The 20,452-nt window shown below is 42.4% G+C and overlaps 1 protein-coding gene across 3 annotated transcripts; it reads right to left on the bottom strand.

Moving 5' to 3' along the window:
• Positions 1-9,215: 9,215 nt before the first annotated feature.
• LOC109891404 (ubiquitin-conjugating enzyme E2 variant 1-like) lies at positions 9,216-17,103 on the bottom strand. 3 transcript variants are annotated; one of them, XM_031825664.1, is made up of 4 exons: positions 17,070-17,103; positions 14,779-14,927; positions 12,118-12,243; positions 9,216-10,720 (listed from the first exon to the last, which is right to left on the bottom strand). In XM_031825664.1, exons 2-4 carry the CDS (start codon positions 14,818-14,820, stop codon positions 10,574-10,576), a joined length of 315 nt encoding a protein of 104 aa, XP_031681524.1. In that variant the 5' UTR covers positions 14,821-14,927; positions 17,070-17,103; the 3' UTR covers positions 9,216-10,573. The 3 variants fall into 3 exon arrangements, with proteins under 3 accessions (XP_031681524.1, XP_020339489.1, XP_031681523.1); XM_020483900.2 differs by lacking the exon at positions 17,070-17,103 and adding an exon at positions 16,407-16,629; XM_031825663.1 differs by lacking the exon at positions 17,070-17,103 and adding an exon at positions 16,281-16,413.
• Positions 17,104-20,452: the final 3,349 nt, after the last annotated feature.

The raw sequence follows: 20,452 nt of genomic DNA, 5'->3' as shown, positions 1-20,452 counted from the left end.
TGCTCGGGCCTCTTTTTCCTGTAGTCCACAATCATCTCTTTTATCTTGATCACGTTGAGGGAGAGGTTGTTGTCCTGGCATCACATGGCCAGGTCTCTGACCTCCTCCCTATAGGCTGTCTCATCGTTGTCGGTGATCAGGCCTACCACTGTTGTGTCATTGGCAAACTTAATGATGGTGTTGGAGTCGTGCCTGGCCATGCAGTCATGAGTGAACAGGGAGTACAGGAGGTGACTGAGCACACACCCCTGAGGGGCCCCCGTGTTGAGGATCTGCGTGATGGATGTGTTGCTATCTACCCTTTTAATTTTTTAATTTTTTACCTTTATTTAACCAGGCAAGTCAGTTAAGAACAAATTCTTATTTTCAATGACAGCCTAGGAACAGTGGGTTAACTACCTTGTTCAGGGGCAGAATGACAGATTTGTACCTTGTTAGCTTGGGGATTTGAACTTGCAACCTTCCGGTTACTAGTCCAACGCTCTAACCACTAGGCTACGCTGCCGCCCCACCCGCCACACCAGATGGGGGTGGCCCGTCAGGAAGTCCGGGATCCAGTTGCAGAGGAAGGTGTTTTGTTCCAGGGTCCTTAGCTTATTGATGAGCTTTGGGGGCACTATGGTGTTGAACGCTGAGCTGTAGTTCTCACATAGGTGTTCCTTTTGTCCAGGTGGAAAAGGGCAGTGTGGAGTGCAATAGAGTATGCATCATCTGTGGATCTGTAAGTGCGGTATGCAAATTGGAGTGGGTCTACGGTTTCTGGGATAATGGTGTTGATGTGAGCCATGACTATCCTTTCGAAGCACTTCATAGCAACAGACGTGAGTGCTACGAGTCGGTAGTCTTTAGGCAGGTTACCTTAATGGTCTTGCGCACAGGCACTATGGTGGTCTGCTTAAAACATCTTGGAATTACAGACTCGGACAGGGAGAGGTTGAAATGTCAGTGAAGACACTTACCAGTTGGTCAGTGCATGCTCACAGTACACGTCCTGGTAATCCTTCTGGCCCAGTGGCCTTACTCACATCGGCTGTGGAGAGCGTGATCACACAGCCTTACAGACAGCTGGTGCTTTCATGCATGTTTCAGTGTTATTTGCCTCGAAGCGAGCATATAAGTAGTTTAACTCGTCTGGTAGGCTCATGTCACTGGGCAGCTCTCGGCTGTGCTTTCCTTTGTATTTGTGAGTGTACCCATGAGGTTACCAGTAGTTCCTAACGGCATCCTACAAACACCTGTGTCCTGCTTGCCAGTTGGACCCATTTGATCCAGCAGCAAGAGATGGGTTCCGATTATTGAGAATTCCTATCCTAATATTGAGCAATTGAGCAATTAGCCCTCAACCACTGACATGCAGTGCCTTAGACTGCTGCGCCACTCGGGAGCCCCCCGAACTTAATCATGCAGCTGACGTGACATTTTAGTTCTGGGTTAACCAAGAGGATCATTATAAGATGATAGTAAGACATTATACAGGGGTCATACATGCTCATAACAGGTCTTACAATGCATAATACCTGCATCATAATGCATTATTCATTCAGGCTTTAAGTAAAGTGTTATCCAATGGTTCAATGAAAAAGAACAGTCTACTTTCCTTAGAATTTTTACTATGAGATGTTCTGATGGAAAATCACATAAGCCTAGCTGATCTTAAATCGTGTGATTCTAGGTATTTGCTGTTGATGTGAATTATTGCCTAAACCACAATACCCCCCCCCAAAAAATCCTGATTGAAAACCTATATATTGCTGGGGCCATATTCATAAACCATTGCAGAATAGGACTGCTGATCTAGAATCAGTTTAGCCTTTTAGATCATAAAGAATGAGACTTCATGGACAAGAGGGACCTGATCCTATTCAGCACTTCTACTATGAAGAACTTTATAAATACAGGCCCTGATATAATGAGGTGTACTCTAATTTTGGCACTCCTTTGAGTTCACAGAGTTCTCCATATTGTGTGACGTAGCCTATAGGAGACTGCGGCACCCCCAGCTGTGTCTCTCATTGTGATGAATTTGTGCTGCTTTCCCCTAAAAACCGCCCAGGTCACGTAACTCTTTGTTCCATCTCTACGTTGGCCTCGCAGGAGAGGAGCGGTGGCTGAGCCCGGCGGCCAAAGGGGAACAGCTGTTGAATGAGGACCAGTGGTCTGCTTCCCATAGAGATGCTGCACCTTGCAAGTCACTGTACCAAGATGGACGAGAACAATCCCCATTTTCTGAGCAGACATGTTTCCTACTCAGCGGATGGCCACTTACTTCATAAAGGACTTTTCTCCCCCAATTGGTCTTCCCCAAATCTTCTCTCTGGGTGGGTGGCTACTTCACCCTCTCCGGCCCTCTCAAATGAGAAATACCAGTGTCAAATCAGGAGGTCCATCCTTCCAGTATCATGAAAATCTGCATGACACTACAGAAGTCTTTCCGTCAAAGCCTAGTGTCACATTTGACATTTGCCACAAAAAGACCCTGGGGACATCCTGAGATTTCAGTTTGCAGATGTCTGTAATCTTTTTCGTAAAATTAGCATAGGGATTACATATTGGGCCACATTTGCTGTGTTTAATTATAAACTGGGTGATTCAAGCCCTGAATGCTAATTGGCTGACAGCTGTGGTATATCAGACTGTATACCATGGGTATAACAAAACATTTATTTTTACTGCTCTAATTACATTGGGTAACCAGTTTATAATACCAATAAGGCACCTCTGGGGTTTGTGATATATGGCCAATATACCATGGCTAAGGGCTGTCCAGGAACTCCACGTTGCGCATAAGGTTTTGGCTCTGGCCACAGCACTGTTTCAGCAACATTGAAGGTTTTAAATGACATCCACTGTGCTCTTGATAAGAAGTTACATTGTGTGTCTGTCTTTATTGATTTGTCGAAGGCTTTTGACACTGTGGACCATGCTGTGTTAGTGCAAAGGTTAAAATGTTGTGCAATTACTGGTTATGCTCTAGATTGGTTTATAAATTACCTATCAAATCGCACATAATGTGTAATGGCGGATGGTTGTAAATCTGAGTCCATAGAGGTGTGCTCAGGTGTTCCGCAAGGTTCTAATTTAGGCCCACTGTTGTTCATTCATTGGGGATCTTATTGAAACAGCGGATGTTCATTTTTATGCAGATGATACTGTTCTTTATTCAAGTCGTAGTAGTTTATCTTTAGCTTTTGAAAATGCCCAAAGAGCATTTAACATCATACAACAGAATCTGTATGATTTAAAGCTGGTTCTAAATTCGGGTAAAACAAAATGCATGGTATTTTCAAATGCCAGGCATGTTACTAATAATGTCATTGCTGAATTGGCTGGACATACTATAGAGCAAGTTAAAGTGTACAAATATTTGGGTGTGTGGGTTGATGACAAGCTGAGCTTCACTGTGCATGTAGAGAACTTGATAAGGAAGCTCAAGCTGAGAAAAGGTTTTTATTACCGGCATAAGGCTTGTTTTTCTTTTGAGGCCAGGAAGGAGCTGGTACGATGTACATTACTGTCGGTATTAGATTTTAGTGATGTTATATATATGCAGGTCTCAACCACTACCCTGAGAGCACTTGCTTCAGTGTATCATGCAGCCCTCAGGTTCATTACAAATCAAAAGGCCATATTGGGTAAAAATGCTATTTTATCTCTGTTCTTTTTTAGCCAGGTCAATAAATAAATATCAATTGAGGTCTTTGCTTCTAACAGCACCAAAAATTAGAACAGATCATGGTAGAAATAGTTTTAGTTACTTAGCTCCGTGGTCCTGGAATTCTCTCCTGTACATTTTAAAATTTGATGATCTAGTTTCGTCGGTGGAGTTTAAACACTTGATCGATGTATATATCATAGAAGAGTGCAATTGTCTTTAGGACAACTGTTTTTAGTCAAGACTTTTGTGTTTTTTACGTAAAATGTTTTTGTTGCACTGTATGTGTGTTTATAGTTTTGTTTAATGTTGTGTTAGTGTATGTAAGTTGTTTTGTCTGAAACGTTGTTCCCCCTGCTGCTATTGGACCAGGTCTCTCTTGGAAAAGAGATGTTATCTCAATGAGAAAAACCTGTTTAAAAAAGGAGAGAGAGAATAAGGAACAACCCTTTGTAGTGGTGTATTGGCCATATACCACACCTCCTCGGGCTTATGGCTCAATTATAAATGGTTACAAAAACCCAATGAAGATGTAAGCTAATATGTGTCCCTATAGCATTTTTTACATTGTTGTTAAATGTATTTTACAGTGCATTCGGAAAGTATTCAGACCACTTGACTTTTTCCAAATTTTATTACATTACAGCCTTATTCGAAAATGTAGTAAATTGGGTTTCTCCCTAATTAATCTACTCACAATACCACATGATGGCAAACCAAAAACAAGTTTATAATTTTTTTTTACATAAGTATGCAGACCCTTTGCTCAGTACTTTGTTCAAGCACTTTTGACAGCGATTACAGCCTCAAGTCTTCTTGGGTATGAAGATACAAGCTTGGCACACCTGTGTTTGGGAAGTTTCTACCATTCTTCTCTGCAGATCCTCTCAAGCTCTGTCAGGTTGGATGGGGAGCGTCGCTGCACAGCTATTTTCAGGTCTCGATCGGTTTCAAGTCCGGGCTGTGGCTGGGCCACTCAAGAACATTCAGAGACTTGTTCCGAAGCCACTCCTGCGTTGTCTTGGCTGTGTGCTTCGGGTCGTTGTCCTGTTGGAAGGTGAACCTTCACAACAGTCTGAAGTCCTGAGTGCTCTGGAGCAGGTTTCAATCTAGGATCTCTCTGTACTTCGCTCCATTCATCTTTCCCTCGATCCTGACGAGTCTCCCGGTTCCTGCCTCTGAAAAACAGCCCCACAGCATGATGCTGCCACCAACATGATCCACCGTGGAAATGGTGCCAGGTTTCCTCCAGACATGATGCTTGGCATTCAGGCCAAAGAGTTCAAACTTGGTTTCATCAGACCAGAGAATCTTGTTTCTCATGGTCTGAGAGTCTTTAGGTACCTTTTGGCAAACTCCAAGCAGGCTGTCATGTGCCTTTTACTGAGGACTGGCTTCCGTCTGGCCACTCTACCATAAATGCCTGATTGGTGGAGTGCAGCAGAGATGGATGTCCTTCGGGAGGTTTCTCCCATCTACACAGAGGAACTATGTAGCTCTGTCAAAGTGACCATCGGGTTCTTGGTCACCTCCCTGACCAAGGCACTTCTACCCCAATTGCTCAGTTAGTGAGGGCGGACAGCTCTAGGAAGAATATTGGTGGTTACAAACTTCTTCCATTTAAGAATGATGGAGGACACCGTGTTCTTGAGGACCTTCCATGCTGCAGAAAATGCTGCAGAAATTGTTTTGGTACCCTTCTGCCTCGACACAATCCTGTACCCTGTCTCATGAGGTCGAAGAACAATTCCTTTGACCTCATGGCTTGGTTTTTCACTCTGACCTCATGGCTTGGTTTTTCGCTCTGACATGCACTGTCAACTGTGGGACCTTATATAGACAGGTGTGTGCCTTTCCAAATCATGTCCAATCAATTGAATTTACCACAGGTGGACTCCAAGTTGTAAACTCAGCAAAAAAAAGAAACTCTCACTGTCAACTGCGTTTATTTTCAGCAAACTTAACATGTGTAAATATTTGTATGAACATAAGATTCAACAACTGAGACATAAACTGAACAAGTTCCACAGATATGTGACTAACAGAAATGGAATAATGTGTCCCTGAAGAAAAGGGGGGGGGGGTCTAAATCAAAAGTAACAGTCAGTATCTGGTGTGGCCACCAGCTGCATTAAGTACTGCAGTGCATCTCCTCCTCATGGACTACACCAGATTTGCCAGTTCTTGCTGTGAGATGTTACCCCACTCTTCCACCAAGGCACCTGCAAGTTCCCAGACATTTCTGGGGGGGAATGGCCCTAGCCCTCACCCTCCGATCCAACAGGTCCTAGACGTGCTCAATGTGATTGCGATCCGGGCTCTTTGCTGGCCATGGCAGAACACTGACATTCCTGTCTTGCAGGAAATCATGCACAGAACGAGCAGTATGGCTGGTGGCGTTGTCATGCTGGAGATTCATGTCAGGATGAGCCTGCAGGAAGGGTACCACATGCGTTGAGATTGCCTGCAATGACAACAAGCTCAGTCCGATGTTGCTGTGACACACCACCTCAGCCATGACGGACCCTCCACCTCGAAATCGATCCCGCTCCAGAGTAGAGGTCGGCCGATTAATCAAATGGCCGATTAATTAGGGCCGATTTCAAGTTTTCATAACAATCGGAAATCTGTATTTTTGGACACCGATTTGGATGAATTTTTTTATTTTATTTATTTAAAAATATATATTTTTACACCTTTATTTAATCTTTATTTAACTAGGCAAGTCAGTTAACAACACATTCTTATTTTCAATGACGGCCTAGGAACGGTGGGTTAACTGCCTTGTTCAGGGGCAGAACGACAGATTTTTACCTTGTCAACTCGGAGATTCAATCTTGCAACTTTACAGTTAACTAGTCCAACGCTCTAACCACCTGATTACATTGCACTCCACGAGGAGACTGCCTGTTACGTGAATGCAATAAGCCAAGGTAAGTTGCTAGCTAGCATTAAACGTATCTTATAAAAAACAATCAATCAATCATAATCACTAGTTAACTACACATGGTTGATGATATTACTAGTTTATCTAGAGTGTCCTGCGTTGCATATAATCGATGCGGTGCGTATTCGTGAAAAAGGACTGTCGTTGCTCCAATGTGTACCTAACCATAAACATCAATGACTTTCTTAAAATCAATACACAGAAGTATATATTTTTAAACCTGCATATTCAACTAAAAGAAATCCAGGTTAGCGGGCAATATTAACCAGGTGAAATTGTGTCACTTCTCTTGCGTTCATTGCACGCAGAGCCAGTGTATATGCAACATTTCGGGCCGCCTAATTTGGCAGAATTTTACGTAATTAACATTGAAGGTTGCGCAATGTAACAGGAATATTTAGACTTATGGATGCCACCCGTTAAGATAAAATACGGAACGGTTCCGTATTTCACTGAAAGAATAAACATCTTGTTTTTGAGATGATAGTTTCCGGATTCGACCATATTAATGACCTAAGGCTCGTATTTCTGTGTGTTATAACTAAGTTTATGACTTGATAGAGCAGTCTGACTGAGCGATGGTAGGCACCAGCAGGCTCGTAAGCATTCATTCAAACAGCACTTTCGTGCGTTTTGCCAGCAGCTCTTTTGCTGTGCTTCAAGCATTGTGCTGTTTATGACTTCAAGCCTATCAACTCCAGAGATTAGGCTGGTGTAACCGATGTGAAATGGCTAGCTAGTTAGCAGGGTGCACGCTAATATCGTTTCAAACGTCACTCGCTCTGAGACTTGAAGTGGTTGTTCCCCTTGCTCTGCATGGGTAACGCTGCTTTGAGGGTGGCTGTTGTCGTTGTGTTCCTGGTTCGAGCCCAGGTAGGAGCGAGGAGAGGTACGGAAGCCATACTGTTACACTGGCAATACTAAAGGGCCTATAAGAACATCCAATAGTCAAAGGTTAAACGAAATACAAATGGTATAGAGAGAAATAGTCCTATAATTCCTATAACTACAACCTAAACCTTCTTACCTGGGAATATTGAAGACATGTTAAAAGGAACCAACAGATTTCATATGTTCTCATGTTCTGAGCAAGGAACTTAAACGTTAGCTTTTTTACATGGCACATATTGTACTTTTACTTTCTTCTCCAACACTTCGTTTTTGCATTATTTAAACCAAATTGAACCATGTTTCATTATTTATTTGAGGCTAAATTGATTTTAAGTTCAAATAAGTTCATTCAGTATTGTTGTAATTGTCATTATTACAAATCCATTTTTTTTTAATCGGCCGATTAATCGGTATCAGCTTTTTTGGGTCCTCCAATAATCTGTATCGGTATTGAAAAATCATAATCGGTCGACCTCTACTCCAGAGTACAGGCCTCGGTGTAACGCTCATTCCTCCGACGATAAACGCGAATACGACCATCACCCCTGGTAAGACAAAACCGCGACTGGCACTTTTTGACAGTCCTGTCTGGTCCAGCGACGGTGGGTTTGTGCCCATAGGCGTTCCTGGTTTAACTCGGGCAGTTGTTGTTGCCATCCTATACCTGTCCCGCAGGTGTGATGTTCAGATGTACAGATCCTGTGCAGGTGTTGTTCACGTGGTCTGCCACTGCGAGGACGATAAGCTGTCTGTCAGTACAGACATAGGCGTCTCACAGTACGGACATAGCAATTTATCGCCCTGGCCACATCTGCAGTCCTGATGCCTCCTTGCAGCATGCCTAAGGCACGTTCACACAGATGAGCAGGGACCCTGGGCATCTTTCTTTTGGTGTTTTTCAGTCAGTAGAGAGGTCTCTTTAATGTCCTGCTTTCATAACCGTGACCTTAATTGACTACCGTCTGTAAGCTGTTAGTGTCGTAACCATTCCTCAGGTGCATGTTCATTCGTTTATGGTTCATTGAACAAGCACAGGAAACGGTATTTAAACACTTTACAATGAAGATCTGTGAAGTTATTTGGATTTTTACGATCTATCTTTGAAAGACAGGGTCCTGAAAAAGGGACATTTCTTTTTTTGCTGAGTTTAGAAACATCAAGGATCAACAATTGAAACAGGATGCACCTGATGCACCTCTCATGGAAAAGAAAAATACCTTGCGTAAATAATTTTTGTAAATTTGTGAAAATTTCCTAAAACTTGTTTTTGCATTGTCATTATGGGGTAGTGTGTCAATTGATGAGTATTTGTATTTAATCCATTGTGGAATAAGGCTATAACATAAAATGTGGAAAAATAGAAGGAGTCTGAATACTTTCCCAAATGCATTGTATATAATTTGATAGTGAAAAACAGAACCCTCAAGTTTGGTAGTTTACACCTCATTTCTCTATAAAATGTAACTGCTAATGAAAAATATTTAGAATATGCTAACGCAAATTTAATATTAGGGTAAATATATTAGATTAACTATACTTTTAAAAAATCAGAATGATACCTCTTTAGCGTCTTAACATTGTTCCTGCACAATAAAAATACACATTCTAAGACATGTGATAACACATACACGTTTTAGATATTTCAAATACAATGTTATCATTCCACTGTGCGACGGAATGCCGCCCATGCCGAAATGGACTGAGAATCACAAGGAGACAAACACATGCAAAAGTAATTATGTTTAATTCAAATAAAACCATGCACAGGTCACCATAACCCAGACTACAGAATCACACCGGTTAAAAAATAAACATCTAAAGCCATACATTGCATTCAGTGGGCCCACTGTATGAGATAACCTCAACGAACATACACAGGTCAGCCCTAAAGATGAAACAAAAAACTAACTCATTCTCCACCTAGTAATGTGAACCTGAAAAAGGTGCCAAGCACATAAGATAAGTATTTGAAACCCAATGTAATTTAACCCCTCCCCTCAAAATGTACTTCCTCCCCATTCAATCACAAAGGGTAACAATCCACATGGCAGAGAGGCCAGAGGTTTAAAATAGGAGTGGGCGATGAACCGAGAGTGCCCAGTTGATACACACAGTGTTGAATGCCTAATCCCATGTACCGTACATGTGCCAAGGCCCAGAAATTCACATAAATCGGGATTGAGAAGCTGGTTAGACCAATGCTAGCCTGAAAAACACAAATAAATGTTTTAATTCCCTCCCTTGCCGTTTCACCAAGAGTGGTTCAAAAAATAAAACATAAGGGTGGGGGGGGGGGGGGGGGGGGGGGGGGGGGGGGGGTTCACTTGTTTGATTTCAGAAACAGACCCTGGCAAGACAATGCAGTGTATCCTAAGCCACTGTATAGTTTAACAGGGCAAGCAGAATCAGATAAAAACTAGAGTCTTGCAGCGACATTAAGAGCAGAACAGTTACAACTTCACTGTCCACATTTCAGGGGGGCCACGGGATCTACTTTTCTTTTGCGGTGCAGCAAGTCATCTTGATTTCCACCCCTGCTACACACTACAGTACAGAGTAAATGCCACCACCCTTGGGTTGAAGAATCCAGCACACACATAAGATAGGTACACTCAATAAGATAATTTATGTTATTTTACAATCTGGATGTAGAACACAAATAATAAGAAAAAAAAAAGATTAGTAAGATGTACAGTAATTTGTATCGTAATGTCTGGTCTGCGCAGTTGGGTAGATGATGGGGGGGGGGGGGGGTGGAGTTCACCTGTGCAACCATCTCTGTCTAATGAGAGAGAGAGAGAGAGCGAGAGAAAGTGGGCATGGCATTTAGGACAGAAGGTGAGAGGGGCCTGGCAAAAGAGAGCTTACGTGAGAACAGAGTATTCAAGAGTCTCAGAAAAATAAGGGGTACGTAACGCTGTGTGTGTGTGGGGTGGGGGGGTTCGTGCGAGTGTGCAGATGTGAGGAAGCATTGAATCAGTGCGAGTGCATGTACTGTATGTGTAGGTTTACGTGTGTGTGTGTGTGTCGATGGAGATAGTGAGGGAGAGTAGGGATAGCAGGGCTTGTCAGGGCAAGGGGGCTCAGTTGCTGAAGACCTGGCCTTCGGGCGGCTGGGGGAGCTTCATGTTCTCTTTACACATCATGAGCCTCCGGAGCTCCTGCAGCACCACACGGATGCTGTACGAGTTCTGCCACTTAGCCAGTGCCGCCACCGCCCGCGTGTCCACCTGAGGGGAAGTTACAGCCATGTAAGAGACTCGCACACAACTTGGAAAATACATAAGCTGTGCTCAAATACTCATACTAACATACTACAAACTTAACGAGTGAGATATATACACACACCTAATTTTAGTGTAAATGAACGGTATAATTTCAGTTAAGCGTACTAGCGCTTCGCATGTCTACTGGAAGTTGATGCTGTTGCTATGCAACCTCTTGCTAGCCTAAATTACTAGCTAGAAATTCTACGACTTCAGGTGTGTTATTAAATTCAATCCGTAGTGCCAGAGTTCGTAATTCAGAGTGTTTCGCTCTCGGAGCGTTCAGAGCGCACTCTGCCAGGCAGCGTCACTGAACGCTTTGGCCGAGGAGTAAGGTTGATCCGAGCGTTCTGACCTCACAACGTCAGTCAAGCACCCAAGCTAATTTGCTAGCTACTTCCAGACTCAAGTGAGAGAATACCTCACTCTGACCATTTTACTCAATCTAGCAGAGCTGGTTAGGCTGTTTTCATGTTATCTAGAGCGGTGGTGACAAACTGTTGCTGGCAACAATTTAATTACGCCTTTTTGCCAACGTTTACTGACACCGGCCATATTCAACTGGTGTTGAGTGTTTGTAAATCCATCAGTCATTCTGTGCTCTGGTACACTCGGACGAGAGTGCTCTGAAATCGGAGTAGAAAGCCAGAGCGAATGTACGAACACACCCAAATGTCCATTGAGAACGCACGACTATAGCATTTAGCAAAGCTAAAAATGGGAATAATCAAAGTCAATAAATATTGGGTAGTTAGATAGCATATAGTTAATATACTGGCAAGTTCTATGTATTAGTAGTCAACAAACATTAGGTAGCTAGCTAACTTACTGGCACATTCTGAAGAATTGCATTATGGGCCCTAAGAGCACAGAAATAGTGTCCACTGCTTGTATACTTTGGCAAATGTAGTTCGACATCTGGGAACTTTTGGTATACTAACTATACCCATATTATGACCAATAAGCTTACTTTACACTCAATTTACATCGCAAATAGTATGGTTAGTATGAGTATTCTAAGACAGTTATGGCCTCTGTAGAAGAAAATTGGGTTTCAAACCTTGGCTAATTTATTATCTTTTTTAAATTATTTTTTTAATGCTCATTGGTGCCTTCAGCTCAGACAAGGACAAAAGTACCCTCAAACAAACAAACAGATTCCTGGACTAAAACCCATGTTCAGTAGAGTTTCAAGTGCTTTTTAGTCTAGGACTTCATCTGGGTCTGGAAAACCAGTCCTGCGTCTGTAGGTAATGAATCCGCTGTGCTTTGCAAGCTGTAGGCCTTCAGGCCACATACTCCAAAATACAAAAAAGGTGCTGAATCCAACCCGAACAGGACATGTATGACCTGAGACTTACCACACCGTTTGAGTTGTGCACGCCATTCAGATTGATCTTGGTCACAAATCGGACAAAAGGGGGAGACTCAGGATATCTGGGTCCACATTCTACCTTTAGACTGTACATCCTGTTCTCGTAGATTGTCTGGAAGAAAGACATCAGAAAGAAGGCAAGATTTAATTCCTGAAACAGGTTTTGGTTGAAGATAAAGCCTGCATGGTAGTGGGTAGCTTTCAAATCAAATCAAAGTTTATTTGTCACGTGGTAGTGGGTAGCTGTCTTAGTTATCATCATGAGCGGTGAGCCATGACAGTAAGTAAGCTTGTTGAAGGCCTATGATTGGCCTGCTGGCTCCAGTTTAGTATTGGCCTATGTTGTTAATTAAAAGGAGCCTGCAAAACAGAGGTGCATCTGGGACAGAAAGCGTGTGGTTCTTTGACTCATGGATGTTTCTTTCTTTGTTTGCAGAACGCCTGTGGCTGTCCAAATAGAATTTGAATTTTTCTATTTCAATGATATTGCTGTCGCGCTCACGGTATGTTCCTCCCAATGGTGTGTGTGAGTGAGATAAACACCGCCTTCGGAAAGCTTTCAGACCACTTGACTTTTCACATTGTTACGTTACAGCTTTATTCTAAAATGTATTAAATAGCTTTTTTCCATCATCAATCAACACCAGATGACAAAGTAAAAACAGGTTTACAATTTTCAGCTAATTTATCAAAATAAAAAAGGAAATATAACATTTACACAAGTATTCAGACCCTTTACTCAGTACTCTGTTGAAGTGCCTTTGGCATTGATTATAGCATCAAGTATTCTTGGGTATGACACTACAAGCCTGGCACACCTGTATTTGGGTTGTTTCTAAAAAATTCATCTCTGCAGATCCTCTCGGGCTCTGTCAGGTTGGATGGGGAGAGTTGCTGCACAGCTACTGTCAGGTCTCTCCAGAGATGTTAGATCGGGTTCAAGTCTGAGCTCTGGCTGGGCCACTCAAGGAAATTCAGAGACTTGTCCCGAAGCCAACCTGGCATTGTCTTGGCTGTGTGCTTAGGGTCATTGTCTTGTTGGAAGGTGAACCTTCTCCCCAGTATGAGGTCCTGAGCGCTCTGGAGCAAATTTTCATCAAGGATCTCTCTGTACTTTGCTCCACTCATCTTTCCCTCGATCCTTACTAGTCTCCCAGTCCCTGAAAAACAGCCCCACAGCATGATGCTGCCACCACCATGCTTCACCGTAGGGGGGGTGCCAGGTTTCCTCCAGACGTGACACTTGGCATTCAGGCCAAAGAGTTCAATCTTGGTTTCATCATACCAGAGAATCTTGTTTCTCATGGTCGGAGTCCTTTAGGTGCCTTTTTTGCAAACTCCAAGCTGGCTAACAGGTTCCTTTTACTGAGGAGTGGCTTCTGTCTGGCCACTCCACCATAAAGGCCTGATTTGTAGAGTGCTGCAGAGATGGTTGTCCTTCTGGAAGGTTCTCCCATCCCCACAGAGGAACTCTGTCCTGACCAAGGCCCTTCTCCCCAAATTGCTCAGTTTGGCCGGGCGGACAGCTCTAAGAAGAGTCTTGGTGGTTACAAACTTCTTCCAATTAAGAATGAATGAGGCCACTGTGTCCTTGGGGGACCTTCAATGCTGCAGAGATGTTTTGATACCCTCCACCAGATCTGTGCATCGACAATCCTATCTTGGAATTCTATGAACAATTATTTCGACCTCATGGCTTGGTTGTTGCTCAGACATGCACTGTCAACTGTGGGACCTTATATAGACTGCCGTGATTCCAAATGTCCAATCAATTCACCACAGGTGGACTACAATCAAGGATGATCAACAGAAACAGGATTCACCTGTGCTCAATATCGAGTCACATAGCTCAGGATCTGAATACTTATTTTTGCTTTGTCATTATGGGGTATTGTGGGCAGATTTAGGATTATTATTTTTAAAATCTATTTTAGAATAAGGATGTAAACGTAACAAAATGTGGAAAAAAATCAAGGGGTCTGAATACTTTCCAGAAGGCACTGTAAATGATTGGTTCCTCCACTGGGAGAAAGGTGATTTATGCTATGTTTATCCTCTTTGTTCATGCTCACAAGCATCAACAACAAAAACACATGTACTTCATAAGCTGACAAAATCATGGTTTAGGCTGGGCGAGGGCAACACTACTTTAGGTCTCAGGGCGGGTGACATCACACAATGATGGCTGCTATTAGTGCAAACAGCTAACTAACTAGCTAGCGATTTCACTTGCTACTTGAGCATGGTTTAGAGCTGACCTGCGGTGTGCACGGTTTAGCTGAAGCAGTGTTCTTGGCTATGATTGAGCAGCAGCCCATCCTCTAAAATCAAAATGTTCCATGTTTCCATTCCTCAATTGGGGTTAAAATAGAGGTGACTCCATATTGATCGTCAACTGTGGCTATAGATGTGAAAAGCGACGTTGCTGTGTCAGAAAATGGCATTAGCTGTCAAATCCATTTGCGACGTCCTTGTTTTCTCACTTCCTCAATGCTTATAATTTAGAGAAGGAAATGCAATGCACTTCAGAAGAATTGAGGAAACCAGGACTGAGAAAGCAAGGATTTCTGTGGCGTGACGGTGTTTGGTCTGTCACCCTGAGAGGCCTTATGGCGTTTGTGTGTGTGCGTCATTGGTTTTCCATTACCCTGGGAGGCCCTATGATCATGCCTGTCCAGCGAGTCAGCATTATGTCCTCGTCGTCCTCCAGTCCCCAGCTCACTGTCCCGTCTCCAACACCCTTCTGGCCCTCTTCCAGCTCCTCCAGTAGCCGGAAGTTACGGGGAACTTTGATGACTTTTAAAACATACAAGGTTCAAAGCAGACATTTTTCAACCACACATATCTAGTAGTTACTACAACGTAAACTGAAAATTCACTGCTCTGTGCCAAGTTGACTCAATGGGTTCTGTTGAATTGTTCATAAAAAATGCAAAGTGTGGAGCAAGGTTGAAAATACTGTTCATTGTAATACAGTTTATACAGGAAGACGTGAAAGGTAAAAACCGGATGATGCTTGAGAGGTTTTAAGTCACTTAGGATCTATAATGTGTGGAGCAAAACTGCAGTGTGGAGCAAAACTGCAGTACTCTGTTAGATTGTTCCATTCCTTTCATCAAAATGTTAGGCAAACATGGAGCTAGGCCTAATTCTATGAATTTTGATAGCGATTCGTTTAACACAACCCTCCTCTACTATTTGTATGTTAGCTAATCAAATACTATTAGTAGGAACCAAGTAACTAGCTGTCCTATATTATTCACGCACCTCTGAATCTGACACATGCAATTGCCATAGCCATCACTTTCTCAAGTTGTGGGTGTGTAGCTGATGGCCAAAGTGCACTTGCTAGTTAGGTATCGAAAAGGGAAGGGGGATACCTAGTCAGTTGTGCAATTGAATGCATCTTCCGCATTTCACCCAACCCCTCTGAATCAGAGGTGCGGGGCGGGTGGGTATAATTTGTGGAACGTTCCAACATGAATCTGTTCCAATAACTAAGTAAATAACAAGGTTTCCAACAAACAACGCATCCAAAGTTGTATAGCGGCCGAATAAGATACCGGGTATGGGCTACGTTTAGAGTTGATGCCTATGCGGCAGCTAGTTAGCTAGGTGAATTGATCGTGCTAAGTTACTTTGTATGCGTTTGTTGGCAACTTTGTACTTGATTACGTTTTTGGAACAGATTCCTGTTGGAACGTTCCACAAATTATACCCACCCCGTTGACTTAACTAACCGCTAATAAACAGCTGGAGAAATGCATTTTGACAGATGCCAGTTATAGTTAGCTATTTCAGTTATTCGAAACATGTATACTAGTTCCGCCAAGCTCGATTTGTAAGTTGTCTCCGGTTCAGCTGCCACTGGTACCAGCTAACGTTACTAGTAATGTTAGCGTCGTTAGCTGCGCAGAAACATGACGCTGCAGTTGAATAAGCTAGCTAGTAAGTTAGACGAATACACAGACGATGGCTAAACCACACTAGAACCACAAATACAATATTTTATATACAAATTATGGCAGAATCAATTAATATTTTAAATACACCAAGTGAGTTGGTCGAGAGTTACAAATAGTCGGAGAAGAGCAAACTGCGCTAACGTTAGCTAGTTAGTAGCTAGCAATACTGGCTGAGCGAACTCACCCACATTCATCTAGTAAACATGTCTCGGGAAATTGTGGAATGTCTTTGAGATTAATGTTTCATAACGGAATGTAATATAGCTATTAAATTAAACGTAAAATACGTGTGAACGGGAAATTAGATTACCTGATCCGGCGGCGGCCGCCATCTTTGTCACTGAATAGCGAGGACGCGCACGTTCGAGCACGTCAGTGCAAATCGACTGGTCTGTTTGAGCAGTTTTTGGAGCCGAAGGTCAAGATAAACAAGATTTTCGAGAAGGGTGCAATTGCGGCCCGCATTCGGGGCATTCCTGCATTTGTAGGAACCCCTCTTTATACTTCATTTGGTCAAATATACATTTAGTACAGGCATGGGGGGGCCTCCAGTACAGCAGGTGGCGTTAGATAAACCACAGACGAAGGGTCTGGGGCGATAATGGTAGCATGCTAGACATACACGGTAGACAGTGTTCCTTTGCCCCGCTTCTTGAGCACTGTTGCTCCAGCTAGCTAGCAAGGAGGACTCACAGCAGACGGGGGCGCAACCGTTTGTTAGCTATTAAGCTAGCTAGCACACGATGTCGTTAACTCAAACTAGCTAGTACACAGTGTCCTCGCCCCCATCTGTCAGCCACGGTTTTCTCCGGTACAGAGCAGGAGGGGGTGACACCGTGTGCTAACTAACTAGCACCCTAGCTAGTCCGCGGGGGGCGGCTGGTAGACGGTGTCCTTCGCCCCCGCCTGTTGGGTAGTGTTTTCCCCAAGTTTTGTTTGTCTGGCCATGTGGAGAAAGTGAGAGGCAACTTACCGGTTTGGTCAGGGCCAGCATGAGGGTTAAAGTTTGTCCTGTGTCGGTGAATGTAGCTATTAAGTTAAGTTTGAGCATCATAGCAATACAATGTTTTCTTTTCAGCTGTCAACATTCTACAAGGAAAGAGACACTTAGTCAATTATATCATCATTAACCCGGATACTAGACAGTTGAGTGGTAAATCAGTTCTAGACCGTTATCATTGATGAGAATTAATCTAAAAATCTATTGACATTCAGAATTGACTTTGTTTAGACATCCAGCCTGTATTGTAGTTGCATGACCAGAGACAAATCTTCAAATGGACATTATTCATTTATTCGGAGTGTTACAGGCATTCAGTTTTGATTTATAGGATCCTTCCCACTATAGGATTGATATGTCAAGTGATAAAATCCTAAGTTATTAATTAAAAGTTTATGGAAAACTTCACTTGTTCTCAATATAAACGCAACATGCAACGATTTTACTGAGTTACAGTTCATATAAGGAAATAATAACATTTAAATATATGTATTAGGCCTTCATCTATGGATTTCACATTACTGGTAATACAGATAAGCATCTGTTGGTCACAGATACAGTGCCTTTGGAAAGTATTCAGACACTTTGACTTTTTCCACAATTTGTTATGTTACAGCCTTATTCTAAAATGGACAAATCCACAGCCATCTACACACAATACCCCATAATGACAAAGCGAACACAGGCTTTTAGAAATGTTTGAAAATGTTTTTATTTGTATTTTTTAAATACCTTATTTACCTAAGTATTCAGACCCTTTGCTATAAGACTCGAAATTGAGCTCAGTGCCTCCTATTTCTACAACTTAATTGGAGTCCACCTGTGGTAAATTCAATTGATTGGACATGATTTGGAAAGGCATACACCTCTATATAAGGTCCCACAGTTGTGACGATGCATGTCAGAGCAAAAACCAAGCCATGAGGTCGAAGGAATTGTCCATAGAGCTCCGAGACAGAATTGTGTCGAGGCACAGATCTGGGGAAGGGTACGAAAAATGTCTGCAGCATTGAAGGTCCCCAAGAACACAGTGGCCTCCATCATTCTTAAATGGAAGAAGTTTGGAACCACCAAGACTCTTCCTAGATCTGGACGCCCGGCCAAACTGAGCAATCGGGGGAGAAGGGCATTGGTCAGGGAGGGGACCAAGAACCCATTGGTCACTCTGACAGAGCTCTAGAGTTCCTCTGTGGAGATGGGAGAACCTTCCAGTAGGACAACCATCTCTGCAGCACTCCACCAATCAGGCCTTTATGGTAGAGTGGCCACACGGGAGTCACTCAGTGAAAGTCACATGACAGCCTGCTATGAGTTTCCCAAAAGACACCTAAAGACTCTCAGTCTATGAGAAACAAGATTCTCTGGTCTGATGAAACTCTTTGGCCTAAATGTCAAGCGTCACGTCTGGAGGAAACCTGGCACCACCCCTACGGTGAAGCATGGTGGTGGCAGCATCATACTGTGGGGATGTTTTTCAGTGGCAGGGACTGGAAGACTAGTCAGGATCGAGGCAAAGATGAACAGAGCGAAGTACAGAGAGATCCTTAATGTAAACCTGCACCAGAGTGCTCAGGACCTCAGACTGGGGAGAAGGTTCACCTTCCAACAGGACATCGACCCTAAGCACACAGCCAAGACAACACAGTAGTAACTTCAGGACAAGTCTCTCAATGTCCTTGAGTGTCCCAGCCAGAGCCAGAGCCCGGACCTGAACCCGATCAAACATCTCTGGAGAGACCTGAAAATAGATGTGCAGGGACGCTCCCTATCCAACCTGACAGAGCTTGAGAGGATCTGCAGAGAAGAATGGGAGAAACTCACCAAATACAGGTGTGCCAAGCTTGAAGCATCATACCCAAGAAGACTCGAGGCTGTAATCGCTGCCAAATGTGCTTCAACAAAGTACTGAGCAAAGGGCCTGAATACTTATGTAAATGTGATTTTTCCGTTTTTTATTTGTAATAAATTAGCAAAGATTTCTAAAAACCTGTTTTTGCTTTGTCATTATGGGGTATTGCGTGTAAATTGACCAAAAAAGTCAAGGTGTCTGAATAATTTCTGAATGCACTGTATTTCAGACCCCTTGACTTTTTCCACATTTTGTTAGGTTACAGCCTTATAATAAAATTGATTAAATTGTTATTTTCCCTCTCATCTATCTACACACAATACCCCATAATGACAAAGCATAAAGACGTTTTTAGAAATTTTTGCTAATTTATTAAATAATAAAAAACAGAAATAATACATTTCCAAATTATGTCGAATCAATTGAATTTACCACAGGTGGACTCCAATCAAGTTGTAGAAACATCTCAAGGATGATCAATGGAAACAGGATGCACCTGAGCTCAATTTCAAGTCCCATAGCAAAGGGTCTTAATACTTATGTAAATAATGTATTTCTGTTCAAATTATTTTATGAATTTGCAAAAATGTTTAAAAAATACAATTAAAAAAAGGTTTTCACTTTGAAATTCTGGAATATTGTGTGTAGATTGCTAAGGATTTGTATTTATTTAATACATTTTAGGATAAGGCTGTAACGTAACAAAATGTTGAAAAAGTCAAGGGGACTGAATACTTTCTGAAGGCACTGTACATATACATATATTAATACATTTTTTGTGAAATTAGTCTGCGGGCCTACAAGCATGTCACTACACCCACAATAACATCTGCTAAATATGTGTATGTGACCAAAAACATTTAATTTGATGGACGCCAGTTACCCATCCCTGTATTAAATGAATCAAGCCCTAGCTGTGAAGTCCAACTTTTTTTTGGCCACAAATGTTTATTTGTGTTACAGTGCCCTCTTTTGTTCCTACACTTCTAATATTTGTCTTCACTGAATGATGTGGTCTTATGAAAAGGGAACAGATCTATTTCTCTACTATTAGTGTTCCTGAGGTTTGTGGTGCGTTAGTATCAGTGAGCTTAACTTCAATGGTGGAGAAAAATGAAAACATCTTCTACTGACAGACAGGGTGGTTTTGTAGGTTTTAGTTTGTATATGAAATTAACATTGGTTGATGTGCACACCAGAGAACTCTGTACTGATTCGTTCCCCAATGTGACTTCTGTGACTTTTTGAAAAGTTTGTCTTATTTCAGTTTCCTCCAATAGGCTTCCATCTCCAATTTTAACTATAATTATGGCTATATACTCAACTACGGCTATAATAGTGTAGCCTAACATATATAGCTTATTTATTTATCACAACTTTATTCATCTTATGTTCTAACAATGTTATTATAACAGGCCTACAATTCAACATGAACTATTAAATGTCACTGGGGACATGATTCACATCTGACAGCTTACATCTCTCCATGTCAACTGTTGTTATGCAC

Source organism: Oncorhynchus kisutch, linkage group LG5, assembly GCF_002021735.2.
Source record: "Oncorhynchus kisutch isolate 150728-3 linkage group LG5, Okis_V2, whole genome shotgun sequence".
Classification (NCBI taxonomy): domain Eukaryota; kingdom Metazoa; phylum Chordata; class Actinopteri; order Salmoniformes; family Salmonidae; genus Oncorhynchus; species Oncorhynchus kisutch.
Note: the sequence above shows the minus strand (reverse complement) of the source record. Positions and strands in the feature narration are given on the sequence as shown.